This window comes from Bos indicus x Bos taurus, chromosome 5, assembly GCF_003369695.1.
Source record: "Bos indicus x Bos taurus breed Angus x Brahman F1 hybrid chromosome 5, Bos_hybrid_MaternalHap_v2.0, whole genome shotgun sequence".
NCBI classification, from domain to species: Eukaryota; Metazoa; Chordata; class Mammalia; order Artiodactyla; family Bovidae; genus Bos; species Bos indicus x Bos taurus.
The window spans coordinates 19,882,927-19,901,822 of NC_040080.1; the positions used below are offsets into that span (position 1 = coordinate 19,882,927).

At 37.4% G+C, this 18,896-nt stretch overlaps 1 protein-coding gene across 2 annotated transcripts; it reads right to left on the minus strand.

Annotated features, from left to right (window-relative positions):
• Positions 1 to 1,556: 1,556 nt before the first annotated feature.
• On the minus strand, positions 1,557 to 17,907 carry LOC113892439 (killer cell lectin-like receptor subfamily B member 1B allele A). 2 transcript variants are annotated; one of them, XM_027541271.1, is made up of 6 exons: positions 17,582 to 17,907; positions 13,576 to 13,662; positions 11,585 to 11,683; positions 8,398 to 8,570; positions 2,793 to 2,899; positions 1,557 to 1,835 (listed from the first exon to the last, which is right to left on the minus strand). In XM_027541271.1, exons 1-6 carry the CDS (start codon positions 17,652 to 17,654, stop codon positions 1,727 to 1,729), a joined length of 648 nt encoding a protein of 215 aa, XP_027397072.1. In that variant the 5' UTR covers positions 17,655 to 17,907; the 3' UTR covers positions 1,557 to 1,726. The 2 variants fall into 2 exon arrangements, with proteins under 2 accessions (XP_027397072.1, XP_027397073.1); XM_027541272.1 differs by lacking the exon at positions 13,576 to 13,662 and having other exon boundaries at positions 17,582 to 17,887.
• Positions 17,908 to 18,896: the final 989 nt, after the last annotated feature.

The window sequence follows — 18,896 nt, forward strand, 5'->3', positions numbered from 1 at the left end:
CAGAGAGCAACTTCTGTTAAGGCAAAGTGGTGAAATGTATTATGAGTTCCAAAAGCTAGTTCAACGAAGTTGTGGTCCGGAGAGTTTGGGTAAGTTTGGTGTGCATGCTCAGTCATGTCTGAATCTTTGAGACCCCATGGACTGTAGCCCACCAGGCTCCTCTGTCCATGGAATTTTCCAGGCAAGAATACTGGGGTGGCTGCCATTTCCTACTCCAAGGAATCTTCTCAACCCAAGAATCAAACCCGTGTCTTTTGCATCTCCCCTATTGTGAGGCAGATTCTTTACCACTGGGCTACCTGGGAAGCCCAGGTGGAGGAAGAGACAATAAAGAAAGATTAGACCTGATAGGGATTGTTAGGCTTTGTTATGGAATTTGGTATTATTACAAGGAAGATAATGAGGTGTTTTTTAAAGGGAAAAATTGCATTGTCAGTATTTATTTTTAAAATGTCACAGAATTCATGGTAGAGAATAATTGAAATGGAGTGAAGATGTTGTTATTAAAGCTATTTAATTATTTTAGTGTCTTTGTGTTAAGATCATGAAAGTGGTGCTAAAGAGAGGAGGACATGTTTGAGAGATATTTCTGCTGTTTTTCAGTTGCTCAGTCGTGTTCCATTCTTTGTGACCCCATTAACTGCAGCATGCCAGGCTTTCCTGTACTTCACCAGAGATATTTAGTTAAAAATAAATAAAACTTGGTATTTTTCCTGGTGGCTCAGAGGGTAAAGAGTCTGTCGGCAATGCGGGACACCCGGGTTCAATCCCTGGGTTGGGGAGAGCCTCTGGAGAAGGAAATGGCAACCCACTCCAATATTCTTGCCTGGAAAATCCCATGGACAGAGGATTCTCATGGGCTATGATCCACGGGGTCGCAAAGAGTCAGACATGACTGAGCGACTAACACACACACAAATAAAACTTGGTGATATGAGATGAAGGTGGAGAGCAACCTAGAGGTATGCATGTGAGAGAGAGTAATATCAAGATGAGATGGTTGGATAACATCACTGATTCAAGAGACATGATTTTGAACAAACTCCAGGAGATAGTGAAGAGCAGGGATGCCTGGTATGCTGCAGTTCATGGGGTTGCAGAGTCGGACATGATTTAGTAACTGAACAACAACAACAACTGGTTTTTAGATGGCATGTCTTGTATGGCATATCCTTTACTGAGATATGGAGTGCTGGAAGATGGTTCCTTTTATGATGAAGTTTAGTGGACTACTGTTGTAAGTTGAGTTGGAAGTACCTTTGGGGTTTTATACTTGCTGTGTTAAATAGCCGGTAGAGTATACAGGTCTGGTGATCAGAGAATGATCTGAAAGGCAGATATGACTTTGATGTGCACTGCTTTGTATGTGGTAGTTGAAACTGTGAGAATGTAAGAAATTAACTAAGGATATCAAGTTAAGCTAAGTGAAAGTGTGAATCACTCAGTCTGAAGATACAGAAAAGATAAAGGCTAAAATTAAAAAAATACTGGCACGATGAGATGGATGATTGAATCACCACTTCATTCAGATGTAAAAATATATTCATCACGTACACTCATTTTCTAAAATATTTTATTTTGTGTATCTCCCTTTCCACACTTCTGAGAATAGTGCTATAAAACACACACACACACACAGCCCTCTGAGCTTTCTTATGATCCGAGCTCAAACTTCATGTGGTGTCTCTTAGTCAGACAAATAGAGACTTATTTTCTGCCAAGTGGATTATAGTTGACAAATCCATGGATAACTTTTCTGACAGTCTTCTTTGGTTATCTCGGTAGAAGACACCCAGGCACATTTCATACTCCGGGTTTCTCGTTGATTTGAAAACCTACAGAAAGAAAGCAGATGGTTTTCTTTACATCAGCCATGAGTATATGCATATGGCCAGAGGCTTACAAGGACTTCAGAAAATGTTTTCTATTTTTTTAAATAAAGAGTAAACTCATTAAAACTATTTAAATACACAACCATATGATAGGCAAAGCAATCCTTCCCACTTTATGTTAATTTCTCAAACGTCTCTCCAGAGAAGTTAATAGTTCATTTTTGTTGTTTAGTCTCTCAGTTGTGTCTGACTCTTTGTGACCATATAGACCATAACCTGCCAGACTCCTCTGTCCATGGCAAGAATACTGGAGTAGGTTGTCATTTCATTCTCCAGGGGGTCTTCCTGACCCAGGGATTGAACCTGCATCTCTTGCATTGCAGGCAGATTCTTTACCACTGAGCCACAAGGGAAGCCCTGATAGTTCATTAAAGAGAGCTAAAACATCACCTCTGACTTTTTTTTAGTCCATTCTGAGCAGTGTGTGGGATCCTAGTTCCCCATGATAGGAGATGGGTTTGAATCCATGCCGCCTGAATTGGGAATGCGGAGTCTTAACCACTGGAACGTCAGGGAAGTCCCTCAGCTCTGACACTTTTATTGCTTAAAAATTGATCACTATAAGAAGTGAGCAGAAAGTTATGCTCTGTAAAACAAACGTGTGCACTCATAAAAGAGTTTATACCTGCTAATTTACCTTTTATATAAAAAGCTAAAATCAGGCAACAGGGCAATCCTGTTTCATACATAAGTTTTCTGAGTGGATGGAGGGAGATTTCTTTCTCAACTTTCTGTGTGAATCATTTTATAGAAATATTTATCAGACTGTAGCAGTCAGGAAATTTATACCCATTAGATCACTTCAAAGCCAATGATGTCATATGTCTCTTTCTTGTCACATACAACATGGGATTAAAAACCACAAAAAGAAAAAATGCAAAAGAAATGCAAAAGACTTACAGCTGAGGGTCAAAAGTGCTGTTGTCCAACCAGGTCCATAATTTCCCTCCAGGAGGAATCCTCAAACCAACCCAAAATGAATCATATATATTTTGCCATAGGAAAGTCTAAAAAGAATAGAAAATGTTGTATGAAATCAAGTGATTCTTACAGATGCAAGATAAAATACCACAGGAGCACCTTCTATGTGGCTAGCACTGCACTAGAAGCTAGGAATGAACAGGTAAGACAGGCTTCACGTTTTCAAATAGATCACAGTGGAGGGGAAATCCACAGTAATGCAATGGGATAAAAGCCAAAGGAAAATTACCAAATGTCTATCGACAAATGAATGGATAAAGATGTGGCACATATATACAATGGAATATTACTCAGCCATAAAAAAGAATGAAATTTTATCATTCGTCATACAGAGTGAAGTAAGGCAGAAAGAGAAAAACAAATATCATATGTTAACACACACACATATATAAGGAATCTAAACATAAATTAAAAAAAAATCTAGATGTACCTATTTGCAAGGCAGGAATGCAGACATAGAGTAAGAACATGTGAACACAAGAAGACAGGGAGAGTGGGAAAAATTGGGAGATTGGGATATATATATATATATTACCATGTGCAAAATAGATAGCTAGTGGGAAGCTGTTGTATAGCACAGGGAGCTCAGCTCAGTGCTCTGTGATGACCTAAAGGGGTATTATGGCAGAGTGGGAGGGAGGATCAAGAGGGAGGGAATATACGTACACCAAATATACTCCAATATAAAAACATAAACTGAGACTGCAAAGAAAAAAAGAACTATTATGGACAGTGTTAGTAGACACCAAGGCTGTGGCGTCAGGCTGCAGCTACTATTACTACTACACATCTTTGCACAGTTATTTATTCTTTTTATTTCTGCATTTTTCCAGTCACTAAAACTCTGACTATGATAATATTCATACCTATCTCAAAGAACTGTTATTGTTTTGTTAATAAGTAATATTAAACACGGCTTGGCCCATAATGAATGCTTCTTGCCTAAATAATAGTGATTATTACTGAATACAAGTATTAAACAATAATCTAGAAGCAAGAAAACACACAGGAAAAACACACAGAAAGAAAGTAGTCTCTGAGCTGATGGAGCACATATTGTTTATAAGTTTTTTTTTTTTAATTGGAGGACAATTGCTTTACAATATTGTGTTGGTTTCTGCTATACATCAACATGAATCACCCATAGGTATACATGTGTCCCCTCCCTCTTTAATCTCCCTCCGACCTCCCATCCTATCCCACCTCTCTAGGTTGTCAAAGAACACCTGATTTGAGCTCCTTGCATCATATATAGCAAATTTCCACTGGATGTGGTAATTTATGTGTTTGCATGCTACTCTCTCAATTCCTCTCACCCTCTCCTTTCCCGACTATGTCCACCAGTCTGTTCTGTATGTCTGCATCTCCATTGCTGAAAATAGGATCATCAGTACCATCCTTCTATATTCCATATATATGCATTAATATATGACATTTGTTTTTCTCCTTCTGACTTACTTCACTTTGTAAAACAGGCTCTAGGTCCATCCACCTTGCTAGAACTGACTCAAATGTATTATATTTATGGCTGAGTAATATTCCATTGTATATATTTACCATAACTTCTTTATCCATTCATATATTGATGGACATCTAGGTTGCTTCCATATCTTGCTGCTGCTGCTGCCGCCGCTAAGTCACTTCAGTCGTGTCCCACTCTGTGCGACCCCATAGACGGCCTTCCACCAGGCTCCCCCATCCCTGGGATTCTCCAGGCAAGAACACTGGAAATGGGTTGCCATTTCCTTCTCCAATGCATGAAGTGAAAAGTGAAAATGAATGTGAAGTTGCTCAGTTGTGTCCGACTCTTAGCGACCTCATGGACTGCAGCCTGCCAGGCTCCTCTGTCCACGGGATTTTCCAGGCAAGAGTTCTAGAGTGGGGTGCCATTGCCTTCTCCTTCCATATCTTAGCTATTGTAAATTGTGCTGCAGCAAACATTGAGATACATGCGTCTCTTTCAATTATGGTTTTCTCAGCGTATATGCCCAGTAGTGGGATTGTTGGGTTATATGATAGTTTTATTCCTAGTTTTTTAAAGGAATCTTCATACTGTTCTCCACAGTGGCTGTATCAATTAACATTTCCACCAACATTGCAAGTGCATTCCCTTTTCTCCACACCCTCTCCAGCATTTATTGTTTATAGAGATTTTGATGATGGCCATTCTGATCCATGTGAGTTGATACCTTATTGTAGTTTTGATTTGCATTTTTCTAATGATGAGCGATGCTGAGCACCTCTTCATGTGTTTATTAGCCATCTGTATGTCTTTGGAGAAATGTCTGATTAGGTCCTCTGCCCATTTTTTGTTTGTTTGTTTGGGCTGTTTGTTTTCCTGATATTGAGCTGCATGAGCTGCTTATATATCCTGGAGATTAATCCTTTGTCAGCTTTTTCCTTTGCAATTATTTTCTCCTATTCTGAGGGTTGTCTTTTAATCTCGTTTCTTTTGCTGTACAAAAGCTTTTAAGTTTAATTAAGTCCCATTTGTCTATTTTTGTTTTTATGGCCATTACTCTAGGAGGTGGGTAATATCTCCTTTTTGTACAATAACATAACCCCTGAAACAAAGTATATGGCTGTCCATAATGTGCTAAGTTGCTCAAGTTTTGTCTGACTCTTTGTGACCCTGTGGACTGACTGTAGCCTGCAAGACTTCTCTGTCCATGGGATTTCCAAGGCAAGAATACTGGAGTGGGTTGCCATTTCCTCCTCCAGGAGGTCTTCCCAGCCCAGGGATCAACCCTGTGTCTCTTGTGTCTCCTGCATTGGGAGGTAGATTCTTTACCACGGCCCAATTCACATGTATGCCATGCCGTGCTCAGTTGCTTCACATGTATAATTGACCCCTATTACAGGCTTCAGGAGCCAGAGGATAGAATATTACGGCCTCAACTGTGTCTCTTCAAAATGTATGCATTTGAAGCTCTAACCCCCCATGCTTCAAAATGTGACTGCCTTTGGAGACACAGCTTTTAGAGACAGTGACTAAGCAGAAATGAGGCTGTTAGGGTAGATCTTAATCCAATCTGATTACTGTCCTTATAAGAAGCAGAAATTTGGACATACAGAGAGACACAGATGCATGCATACAGAGGAAAGACCGTGTGAAGACAGAGCAAGCAGGTGGCCATCTAGAAACTAAGGAGAGAGGCCTTGTAAGGAACCAAATCTGCCAACACCTTGATCTTGAACGTCTAGCCTTCAGAGCTGTGAGTAATGAATTTCTGATGCTTAAGCCGTCAAGTCTGTGGTACTTTGTTATGTTAGCTCTGACAAACTCATACAACCCCTTTGGGTGCTTGTGTGCTAAGTCCCTTCAGTTGTGTCTGACTCTTTGTAACCCCGTGGACTGTAGCCACCCAGCTCCTCTATCCATAGCATTCTCCAGGCAAGAATCCTGGAGGGGTTGCCATGCCCTCCTCCAGGGGATCTTCTTGACCCAAGGATCAAACTTGCATGTCCTGCATTGGCAGGCAGGTTCTTTACCACAAGCACCACCTGGAAAGCCTTACAGCCCCTTTATTATTCTGTTGGTGGCTCAGATGGTAAAGAAACTGCTTGCAATGTGGGACATCTGGGCTCAATTCCTGGGTAGAAACAGACAATAAATCAATGCATGGAGAAACAGTGCAATGAAAGACTTCCCTAAAAACCTTATCTGTTTCCTGCTCATCATCAAATGGAAAAAGGCAGAAATGCAGAAAAGATGTGTTTCCTGGGCAACAAGAAACCTAACCAATCACTTAATAATGAACTGAAACTCCACTTTAAAGACCTAGGAGGAACTGTGTGTTCATTTCCAAATACAAAGCTATGTAACTCAGTCTCTTTTTATTAGATGCTTTCTTATTATTATGTCCTAAAAAGTGGCTCTGCTTCAGCAGATACTTGCCAGTTTTTAATTTATCCATGACTTCTCACCCTACCCCACTCCCATATACCTCCTAACATCAGCTGTCTTTTTCATCACTTCTCTGGGGTTCAGTGTGCAGTGAGCAATTTTTGTGTCAGAAATCCCCTGTCATAATGAATAGATTTAACAAACTCAACTTACATAAAGCTACCTGTGTTCTCTTCACATATCTGTAAAAAGATGTCCCTAATTGATTATGTAGTGTAAGAATAGTTGAAGATAGACCAGAAAGACTATCCATGAGTTAATTATCCTGCCTATGTAGAACAGTGATCACTGAAGAAAACTGATTAGTTGTTACTAGCCAGTTTAACTTATTCAAAGCCTCTGTTATTTTATTGCATACTAAACTAGTGAATTAGTTGAAGAAGGCAATGGCACCCCACTCCAATACTCTTGCCTGGAAAATCCCATGGACGGAGGAGCCTGGTAGGCTGCAGTCCATGGGGTCGCTAAGAGTCGGACACGACTGAGCGACTTCACTTTATTAGGTCCTTTCAAGTTGATACCTTCTTCCCCTTTTTTGTCTTAAGCTGACTTCTAAGAGAAGAAAAAAGTCTCTTTTTTAGTTCTTCACCCATTCTGGATTTGGTTCATATTCAAACCAATTTGGACTGGATCTGACAAAGAGTTTTACAGTTTGATATTTGTGGTCACATTGGTTACACTGAAGATAACTTACTTCCCATTTTGATTTTCTTGTTTTTGTGGATTTCTATGAAACTCAGAGGAATTTTTTCTTCCCCCTACAAAAGTTTCAACAGCTGTCTTTATATAAACCCTCCAGACTTAACCAGGCTTGTAAAGCACTGTTCATCACTGAGTTTTCTGAAGCTGAGCCTTTGACATCGTTTGTAATTTCAACATACTAATTCTTATGCTAAGAATCCTTATTTGATGTTTGCCAACTAATATCTATACTGGTCTTATTTAGGTTTAGTGTCCAACCTTCGTGTAAGAAATTTCAATTTAAATTAAGCCAGAGTTAGAAAAATATTTGTTTTCTTCAACAAAAAACAAAGCTTAATAAGAAGGGTATACTCTATTTCCTTTCTCTGAACATCATTTTTAATTTCAGCTGCCATGCTGTCTGACTACAAACTTTGTGAGCAATGATGGATTAAATATGGGAGATGAGAGTGATGTCATACATTTAAAATGCAATCTGGGAAATGGATACCTTATAGAGAAGAACTTAGGTATATACTACTAAAAGGATTTCTTCTATCCCTAGCTAAGTGAATGTGAAAGTAAAAGTTGCTCAGTCGTGTTTGACTCTTTGCGACCCCATGGGCTATATAGTCCATGGAATTCTCCAGGCCAGAATACTGGAGTGGGTAGCCTTTCCTTTTTCCAGGGGATCTTCTCAACCCAGGGATCAAACCCAGGTCTCCCGCATCGCAGGCAGATTCTTTACCAGCTGAGCCACAAAGGAAGCAAAAGAAGACTAAAATAATAATATAGTTTCAGTGATTCATTCAACCAATAATTGTGCAGTTAATATCAATGAGGTTTAAATTTTTTTCACCGATATTTTCAAATTTGTAGCACAAAGAACTACTGCAGTTGTGAAGGATGCTATAATCTTAAAATTTTATACCTCACCGTATCAGTGAAGTCTCGGACCACCATGAGATGTGATTTTTTCGTGACACAGTCATTTTTACTTTCATTCCAAGATTTATTTTCATGTTCAGCAACCCAGTAGCATTTCCCCCCATGTAGCTTCCAATCTTTGGTGGGGCATGATGTATGAACAGTGGAAGAATTGAAAGAAACTGGAAGGAAAAAGGATAAATAATTAAAAGAAACATGAGAATGCATCCCTAATATTGCATAATAATTAATGCCTCTCAAAAGTTGTTAAATTATGGCCTAAGCTTCTTTGACAAAAGTATGTGCTTTTCTCAGGATGGATTTTGAAACAAATAAAACCTAACAGAATTTCAATTGTATTTTTTTTTTCTTTCTCTCTTTTCTTCTTTCTCCCATTTAATTTATTCTCTTTAAAATATGTTATGTTTTCTATGAGCTAGGCAATGCACAGACACTAGGATAAAGCGATCAACATCCAAACTTCAGGAAGATAAAAATTTGGGAGGAAAAGTAGAAATTAGAGATTTCAACTAGTGATTTCAACAATGAACCAGACATTTTGAGAATTATGTATCACTATAATTTTGAGAATGATAAAATCATGAGAAGAATTTTTATTGGGCAAAATTTGTATGATAGGTGATCTCTAAAACTCAGATAGATTGATCTTCCTATGTATAAAAGGGTCTGGACAGAATTTAAAGCAATTTTATTCAACACCATGTTACCACCTCTATCAAGGGTAGAAGGAGGACAATGTGCTTTTGTGTTGGGAATAATGTCCCAGAAAATTTGCTATCATAGTCTCACTAGTTTAAAAAAATTAAAGTTTTTGGAATGAGGTTGAGGAGACTTGGAAAAATTAAAATCCATTTTAAAGTTTTAATGAGTTCCCAGAAGTTGAAATTACTCTATAACATGGACTGGTAAGTCTTTCTAATAACATTATATATGCGGGTTCAAAAAAAGAAAGGAATATAGTTTTTCAATATAGAATAAAAACTTAAATCAACAGATTAAAAATAATAAAGGAAACAGAAAGAAAAAGAAAACAGAAAAGCTAAATAATTGAGTGTTTTCTTGACTTTTAAAAATATATAAATATGTGAAAGATAAAAACGCATAAAATAATCATTTATAACATTTTTCATGTAGTGCCATTAAAAAACTGACAAAAAGCTATGTGGTGTGATCATGAATTTTAGGAAAGAAAATATTTTTTACCATATTGTACACCTGCACATGTCCCAGTAGAAATAAAAATACTAATAAAATGATTTCAACATAGTACCTTTAAATTCATTTAAAACACATACAAGTTTATTTTTCTCATTTGTCTTCAGTCTTTAAACAGTTTTGTCAAAAACTGTAATAGGCCCATGAAAAACAATGGTCTAAACCATGCCTCTGTAGGGGTAGAGGAATTTCCCCTTTATTCAGATATACCCAAGTAAAATACATGCTACTGTCCACACTTGCTTATTCAGGAATTCAGTTCAGTTCAGTTCAGTTCAGTCACTCAGTCATTTCCGACTCTGCGACCCCACGGACGGCAGCACACCAGGCTTCCTGTCCATCACCCACACCAGGAGTTTACTCAAACTTGTGTCCATTGAATCAATGATGTCATCCAACCATCTCATCCTCTGTTGTCCCCTTCTCCTGCCTTCAATCTTTCCCAGCATCAGGGTCTTTTATAGTTAGTCAGTTCTTCACATCAGGTGGCCAACATATTGGAGTTTCAGCTTCAGCATCAGTCCTTCCAATGAATATTCAGGACTGATTTTCTTTAGGATAGACTGGTTGGATCTTGCAGTGCAAGGGTCTCTCAAGAGTCTTCTCCAACACCACCGTTCAAAAGCATTAATTCTTTGGTGCTCAGCTTTCTTTATGGTCCAACTCTCACATCCATACATGACTACTGGAAAAACCATAGCTTTGACTAGATGGATCTTTGATGGCAAAGTAATGTCTCTGCTTTTTAATACACTCTCTAGATTGGCCATAACTTTTCTTCCAAGGAGCAAGCGTCTTTTAATTTCAGGGCTGCAGTGACCATCTGCAGTGATTTTGGAGCCCCCCAAAATAAAAAGTCAGCCACTGTTTCCACTGTTTCTCTATCTATTTGCCATGAAATGATGGGACGGGATGCCATGATCTTAGTTTTCTGAACGTTGAGCTTTAAGACAACTTTTTCACTCTCCTCTTTCATTTTCATCAAAAGACTTTTAGGTTTTCTTCACTTTCTGCTATAAGGGTGGTGTCATCTGCATATCTGAGGCTATTGATATTTCTCCCGGCAATCTTGATTCCAGCTTGTGTTTCATCAGCCTGGCATTTCTCATGATGCACTCTGCATATAAGTTAAATAAGTAGGATGACAATATACAGCCTTGATGTACTCCTTTCCTGATTTGGAACCAGTCTGTTGTTCCAACAGAAACTTGGATTAAAGATTTACTGCGCATGGCCCCGCCCATCAGAACAAGACTCAGTTTCCCCCTCAGTCAGTCTCTCCCATCAGGAAGCTTCCATAAACCTCTTATCCTTCTCCATCAGAGGACAGACAGAATGAAAACCACAATCACAGAAGACTAACCAATCTGATCATATGGACCACAGCCTTGTCTAACTCAGTGAAACTATGAGCCATGCGTGTAGGGCCACGCAACACGGACGGGTGATGGTGGAGAGTCCTGACAAAATGTGATCCACTGGAGAAAGGAATGGCAAACCACTTCAGTATTCTTTCCTTGAGAGTCCCATGACAGTATGAAAAGGCAAAAAGACAGGACGCTGAAAGATGAACTCCCCAGGTCAGTAGGTGCCCAATAAGTTACTGGAGATCAGTGGACAAATAACTCCAGACAGTATGGAGAGACAGAGCCAAAGCAAAAACAACATCCAGTTGTAGATGTGACTGGTGATAGAAGCAAGGTCTGATGCTGTAAAGAGCAATATTGCATAAGATCCTGGAATGTTAGGTTCATGAATCAAGGCAAATTGGAAGTGATCAAACAGGAGATGGCAAGAGTGAACATCGACATTTTGGGAATCAGCAAACTAAAATGGACTGGAATGGGTGAATTTAACTCAGATGACCATTATATCTACTACTGTGGGCAAGAATCCCTGACAAGAAATGGAGTAGCCATCATAGTCAACTCAAGAATTAGGCAATATAAAATAACATTACCTATTGAGTTGTTTGCTTCAGATTTACTTTGCTCAGTACAATATTTCTTCTTTAATTCATTATCCACTTCAGTTTGTCTTGCAGATTTGAACTGAATAACTAGTGAAAGAAGACACATCTTTTCTTAATTAAATATAAAGCAGAAAACAGTTAGGTTGTAGTGACTCAGTGAAGTTGATTAATGTGGAAACTCCAGAGAAATTAAAGTGATTAAAATTTATGGGAAAAAATTCCTTTTCCCAAGATTGGACCTTCTTTTGCACATACTCATGTTAATTTTATTAATATCAAATTTAGGGGAATTGGTAAAATATGATCTGGGACCAGAAGGAAACTCACTTGATTTTTTTCTGGAGTTTTCATATTTATTTTAATAAACACAAAATAACCAGCTTTGAATGTAAGCTTCATTTGGATAGTTTGTGTTTGGTAAATTCCTATTAACTGTACCAAGTGTCACCTGATTCATGGAAAGAGCTTTCTGTGTTTTGATTTCAGTTCATGATTCTGTTCCTTTTGAGGTTGTTAAAGTCTACATATGGAAGGACAGGGTGAGCCCAGAGTACTTTTCTATCATGAGAAAGACATTTGTCTTTCTGATGGCCATTTCACTGAAATTACTTTTGGTTATTTATAATTTCACAATAGTGTGTATTAATCAGTTAAATCTTTAAAATCTATCATAGTAACAAATCCGTTACTAACAAACTACTGTTTTGATAACAAGCAAATCTATTAACCTATACCAAAAAGAAACATAACAGAGAGAGTATTTTTTTTTTTAATGGCCATGCCCCATGGCATGTGGGATATTAGTTCCCTGACCAGGGATCAAACCTGCACCCTCTGCAGTGGAAATGCAGAGTTGTTTTAACCACTGGACTGCCAGGGAAATCCCAGCAGAGGTGTTGAATGTTAAGTATTTTTTGCTTCATCCCTTCAATGTTAAAGTCCCAATTTGGCCACTGCCTAGTTATATTAAACTACTCAAACCACTTATCACTCTGGGCTTTACACTGTTCACCTCAACTGGAGGCTTGACCTTGTTGATTTCTAGGGCCCTGTCCAGTTCTAGAATTCTGACTCTGCTCATTGACCTCTAGTACCTAATGACATACATAATTACTAATATCATTCACAAGGACAATACAGGCAGATATTGCCTTGATCTGTTCTAGGGTTTGGTTGAATCTGGAAACCTGAATTCCTTAGAGTATACATCATCTGGAAGTTTTTCTCCAAGCATTTACTTAATAAACAATTAAAATAATTGCCATATAAAGTTGGACTATATTTCACTATATCCACAGCATATGAGTATAATTTTTAAGTGCCTGAGTGAATTGATTGGTTTTAGACAAAATTTTCACCCATGGATGCAAGATTGAGGATGCCCCTGAGTAGATAATGGGACTTCCCTTGTGGCTCAGCTGGTAAAGAATCTGCCTGCAATGCAGGAGGCCCAGTTCAATTCCTGGGTTGGGAAGATCCCCTGGAGAAGGGAAAGGCTACCCACTCCAGTATTCTGGCCTGGAGAATTCCACAGACTGTATAGTCTATGGGGTCACAAAGAGTTGGATACGACAGAGTGACTTTCACTTCACTTTCAGGATGCCATGATTTTCTTTTTCTTTTTTCTTTTAGGATGCCATGATTTTAGTAAGCTTGAATAAGATCTTGAATAAGCTTAAACAGAAATATGCTTCATAGTTTAGTTTGCTTTCACAGAACATGGTTCAGAGAAGCTGATTTTGATCATAAAATATAAATCTAGCCTCCTTCATATATCAATGAAATGAATCCATAATATATGTAATATCACATGATGAAGTTCTATGGAAAATCTCTAATTTTATTTGTGTACCAAATTTCCTGCTTTTTGTGAAATTGTACTGAATTGTGTAGAAACCACTTTAACAGCAAACACAATTACAACAGGTCATGATAAAATAATACTTTGGGGTAAATAAAGGTTATTGGTAATTACTTACCAAGCATGCTCAGCACAATTACTATTACAAGAAGAATGATAATCATTGCACACCCAACTTTCAGGAAAATTCCGTGGTGGTGAGAATCTATAAAATTGGATAAATTTCACTAGTAAGCCCAGTTAAGTAATTCCTTAGGTGGTAAGGAAGGGATGAATAAACTTTGTCGGTTATGCTCTTGAGTTACTTTCCTTTGAAATATGTAGACCTAAATTCCTCTTACATACAAATTTGGTCCCCTGATTTGTGAAGAAGGGGGAATTTATAAAACTGAATGAATATATTTTTTTCCTTTTGATTCACCATTCATAATCTTAACTTATGATTTACTCTCTGCATTCCTACGTTTTTATATAAGACTGACATTCTCAAGATTCTCTAATAAACTTACTGACAGCCCTCACTTATTTGGGTTGATCCATTCTTTTATGTCTCTTTTATGCATTCTTATACAATAAACCTATTTCCTGTTATATGTAATTGCAATTTCATAAAATTATACATTTTAAAATAAAAGTAATTTTAGGGATAATCTTGTCCAACATTTGAATGTTAAAATGGGGATTTTTAAGTCCACAAAACACAGTTACTTGATAGTAGAGTTGAGATCATAGCTCAGGTTTCTTGACTACCAAATTAGACCTTTGTTCACTATCCATTCTATCTCTTGTAATCAGATAAATAAGTCATAAAAAGGAAATGACATTTTTAGCTCTGGGCTGATTGATGACTAAAACCAAGAGGCTCTTATCCAAAATAGTTACAGTATATCAATTCCACTAGATATGTGATATATACACATCTACATGGGGCTTCCCTGGTGGCTCAGGCAGTAAAATGTCTGCCTACAGTGCGGGAGACCCAGGTTCAATCCCTGGATAGGGAAGATTCCCTGGAGAAGGGAATGGCTGCCCACTCCACCATTCTTGCCTGGAGAATTCCATGGATAGGGGAGCCTGGTGGGCTACAGTCCATGAGGTTGCAAAGAGTCAGACACAACTGATACTTTCACAAACTGAGAGCCTACTATAACTGATGTGAAAATACAACCAATTACAAAATCAAATGTCAAGAATGACTAACATGAATGCTTATTTAGTAGAATACTATTAGAGAGTGCTTGTTCAAATTATTATTAAGTAAAACATCTTTAATGAGAATTTATTAAATTCTCAAAACACTAAAAGAAGTCCATGCATTTTCTTTTATCAGGCAAAACGATGCAAATTGTGCCTGACTAGGCAATAGTGAGAAGAATGTGATAATATCCCAACACACATTTCTAGGGTGAAGAACTGATATTTCAGACCTAAAAAGTTGGAGAATAAATCATCAGAGTTCATGAATGGAACTAATACAAGGAGTACTATATCATTCCTTTAGGCCCCTGAAGTAAAGTTTAAGAAAATCATGAATTTCTGAGTTTTAGTCCAGAATATTCTTAATTGTATTACCTTTTCTCACTGATATTTCACTCAGTTTCATGGGGGTACCCTCTTGTTTTATGTCTTGGAGAACCAATGAAACTATAATATTTAAAATATTTAAAATAAATGAGATCCATTTATTTAAAATCCATTTATACATTCATCTGCCTACCAAGCATCTATTCATTGCCCACCAAGGACTTAGTACTGTGCGAGGCAGTGGAAATACAAAGATTAAGAGATCAGGGAGAGAGTTTCAACAGACATGAAGCTCTGAAATAGGAAGGACTATGATAATTCTAAAGAGGAAAGAGAAAGTCAACAACCAGAGTTAAACAAGTGAAATTTAGCAACTTCGAAGAGAAAGCTCGGGGACAATTGTGTAGGGCTCTGTGGGACATTACAATCCAATGTAGCAAATCTGGATTGTACTTTGGATTGTAGCATCTTTCTTTCCCTCTTGAATATGACACATGGGAACAGAAGTTGCATTTATCCACAACAGAGATATGCAGTGAAAGAGTAATAAAATATTTGACTTCTAGTCATGACTATAGGTAGGTAATTTAATTTTTATGCATTCATATTTCCTCATTTTTAACATTACAATAAAATTGGACTAGATAACATTAAAGACATTGTCCCCAAATCTCTTTTCCTTGTTCTATTCTTTTTTAAATTAATTTTTATTGGAATATAGCTGACTTGTGTGCTTAGTCACTTAGTTGTGTCCGACCCTTCATGACCCTTTGGACTGTAGCCTGCCAGGCTCCTCTGTCCATGGGATTCTCCATGCAAGAATACTGGAGTGGGTTGCCATTGCCTTCTCCAGGGGATCTTCCCAACCCAAGGATCGAACCCAGGTCTCCTGCATTGGCAGGCTGATTCTTTGCCACTGAGCCACCAGGGAAGTCCATTTTATAAATTTGTATGTCAATCTCAATCTCCCAATTTATCCCTCCCTTCTTTTCCCCTTGGTAACCATAAATTTGTTTACTAAGTCTGTGACTCTGTATCTGTTTTGTAAATGGGTTCATTTGTACCATTTTCTTTCCTTTTTTTTTTTTTTTTTGACCAGGATAAAAGTAATGTTCTCTCCATGAATAGACGAAATTAAATCCTGGCATGCAGAATCAAAAATCTTGATCTTGTAGCTTAAAGTGAGTTAAAACAATCTCTAGAAAAATGGACCAGTTATATGAGATTTGTGGGAAATGGAGGAATAAGAATACAGGTTTCGTCCATATTACTTCTCAAACTAAGTTCCATTAGCTCACATAAAATGAAAGCTCCCAGTCTATCAAGAAAAGAAAGCAGATAAGCCCATATCGAGCAAGTCGTGCTGTGCTGTGTTAAGTCACTTCAGTCATGTCTGACTCTTTATGGCACTATGGATTGTAGCCCACCAGATTCCTCTGTCTATGGGATTCTCTAGACAGGAATACTGGAGTGGTTTGCCATGCCCTCCTCTAGGAGATCTGCCTGACCCAGGGACCAAACCCACATCTCTTACATCCCCTGCATTGGCAGGTGGGTTCTTCACCACTAACACCACCTGGGAAGCCCCATTGAGCAAGTTAGAGAGAGACCATTTAAACACAGGAAATTTCTTTCAACTGGAGAAAACCATACATGAGATCCACTTGAAAACTGCAAGCTTAAAAATATGAAAGAAGAAATGGATACTTGGGAATAACAGGAAAGCAAGACATCAATTTTATTCCACAAGGACAAGCTTGTGGAGACTTTAAACATTTTATGTAACTTTAACAATACAAAAATTCTTACCCTAGAGGAGATAATATAAATGCAACATGGAATTTTCCCTAAAGCTTCATTTGTATAGAATGTATGTAGAACATACACTGGATTTGAAAAAGCTATTGGTTTTTAGGTGATTTGTGATTAAGGTACAATCTTATCTTTAGCTGTATGCCTATCTACTTGTGCTTCAAAAATATTCTGTTACTCAGATAATCATTAATTCTAAACTTCAGGAATAAGATATTAACATTTTATATCTTTTTATTTTAGTTTAACATTTTTATCCTACCGATACACAACTTCCAAAAGGCTAAATAACAATGTGAATAATTGTCAGGGATATTTTCCTCAGTGTGAATGAGTTTATCATGTTATTTTCAGATTTGGATGAGTAAAATTATAGAGCAGAAAGAGGTTATGAGTATCAATGTCACCACAGGAATATAATAAATGTCCACCACAAGAAATATAAGGAATAGAGTTCATGGAAACCAAAAGCAAAGGTCTACATATTAAGACTAAAGTTACAATTAACTTATGAACACTTTGTGTCATTAAAATCCTTCACTTTTACCCTGGCATTCAGTAGATTTTGCTTTGCATCCAGTCTCCTATTTCCAGTAAATCTCCTGGAGAAGGAAGTGGCAACCAACTCCAGGATTCTTGCCTAGAGAATCCCACAGACAGAGGAGACTGGTGGGCTACAGTCCATAGGGTCGCAAAGAGTTGGACACGACAAAATGACTTAGCACATTTCCAGTAAGACAGATGTAAACACAGGACAGAAACAAGGGAGAGTTCTAGATTCAGCTTACCAGATTTCTGGAGTGAAGATGAATGTTCTGAAGATGTATGTTTGATATCAGCATAGACTATCTCTCCAGCCATTGCAGAAATTAAAAAGAATCCTATATTTTTGCAAACCTCCTGTAAATGAGATATATTGAGACAGATAATTTCCTTCCTCTCTCCCAAGTTTGGTAGATTCCTTCAATGAATAAAAAATAAAAACAATGTGCTCAGCCTTATCAATCAAGGCAATAGATTATTGGACACTTGCATGATCTGAAAGAAAACTACTCTCCATGCAGTAGTTTCTTGCACTTCAGTTAGTTTTCTGCCCTCAGTTGGAATGATTTTGAACTTCAATAGTACCACAGAAGAGATTGCATCACTTTCTTCTATAAACCACTTCCTCTTTTAGATCAGACATATTTTCAGGCAGAAACCCTTTGACCTTCTAGCATTTTCTCTAAAGTGGAATAACAACTGGGAAGGATGGACAAGAAAAAGAGGATTTTTTTTTTTTAATGAAAGTAGTAGAAAGAATTGACAGAATCCTCATCTTTGAAATGCATTGTAATTACCTAGGCAATACTTTAAAATTCCTTTAAAGCTATTTCTTCTCTTGTACACTTTATAATATTAACAGCAAGCTAAGTTGAAGCATATATTATGCAGAAGATTTCCAAACTGAAAAATAATCTATATGAAATAGAAATAACTCTATGTCAAAATATCTCAAGGTTCTGTCATAAAAGAAAATAAATCTTATTTTTTAAATGAAGTTCACAGAAATTTACCACTGAATGCAATGTATTAAGCATAGATTTTAATTTCTCATTTTTTCTGTGCTGTGCTCAGTCTCTCAGTTGTGTTCAACTCTTTTGGGAACCCCATGGACTGTAGCCTGTCAGGCTCCTCTGTTCATGGGATTTCCCAGGCAAAAATACTAGAGTGGGCTGCTGTTTTCTTCTCCAGGAACCACAAATTTTCGAATTGATTATAAGTCTGATTCTTGTTATTTCATTGTGGCTGATAGAGTTTACATTTTAAACACATTTTCATTCATATTGTATTCTATAAACAGAAGTTTGAAAAGTTGAATATTATAAGGCTAAATTGTTTTAGTTTCATTTTTTTTCTACATTATTTGATTATAAGTTTCCATCACAGTCTATTGTAAGCTAGATTGGAACTTTAAAAGCCTGGGCCTAAATCTTGACTTCAAAATGTAACAGTTAAACACCTTTGGACAAATTTATCTTTTCAATGCCAAAGTACTAATCTATAACAGATATAATCATATGAGAGTACTATTATATTTTTGAACATTGTAATATATAATAA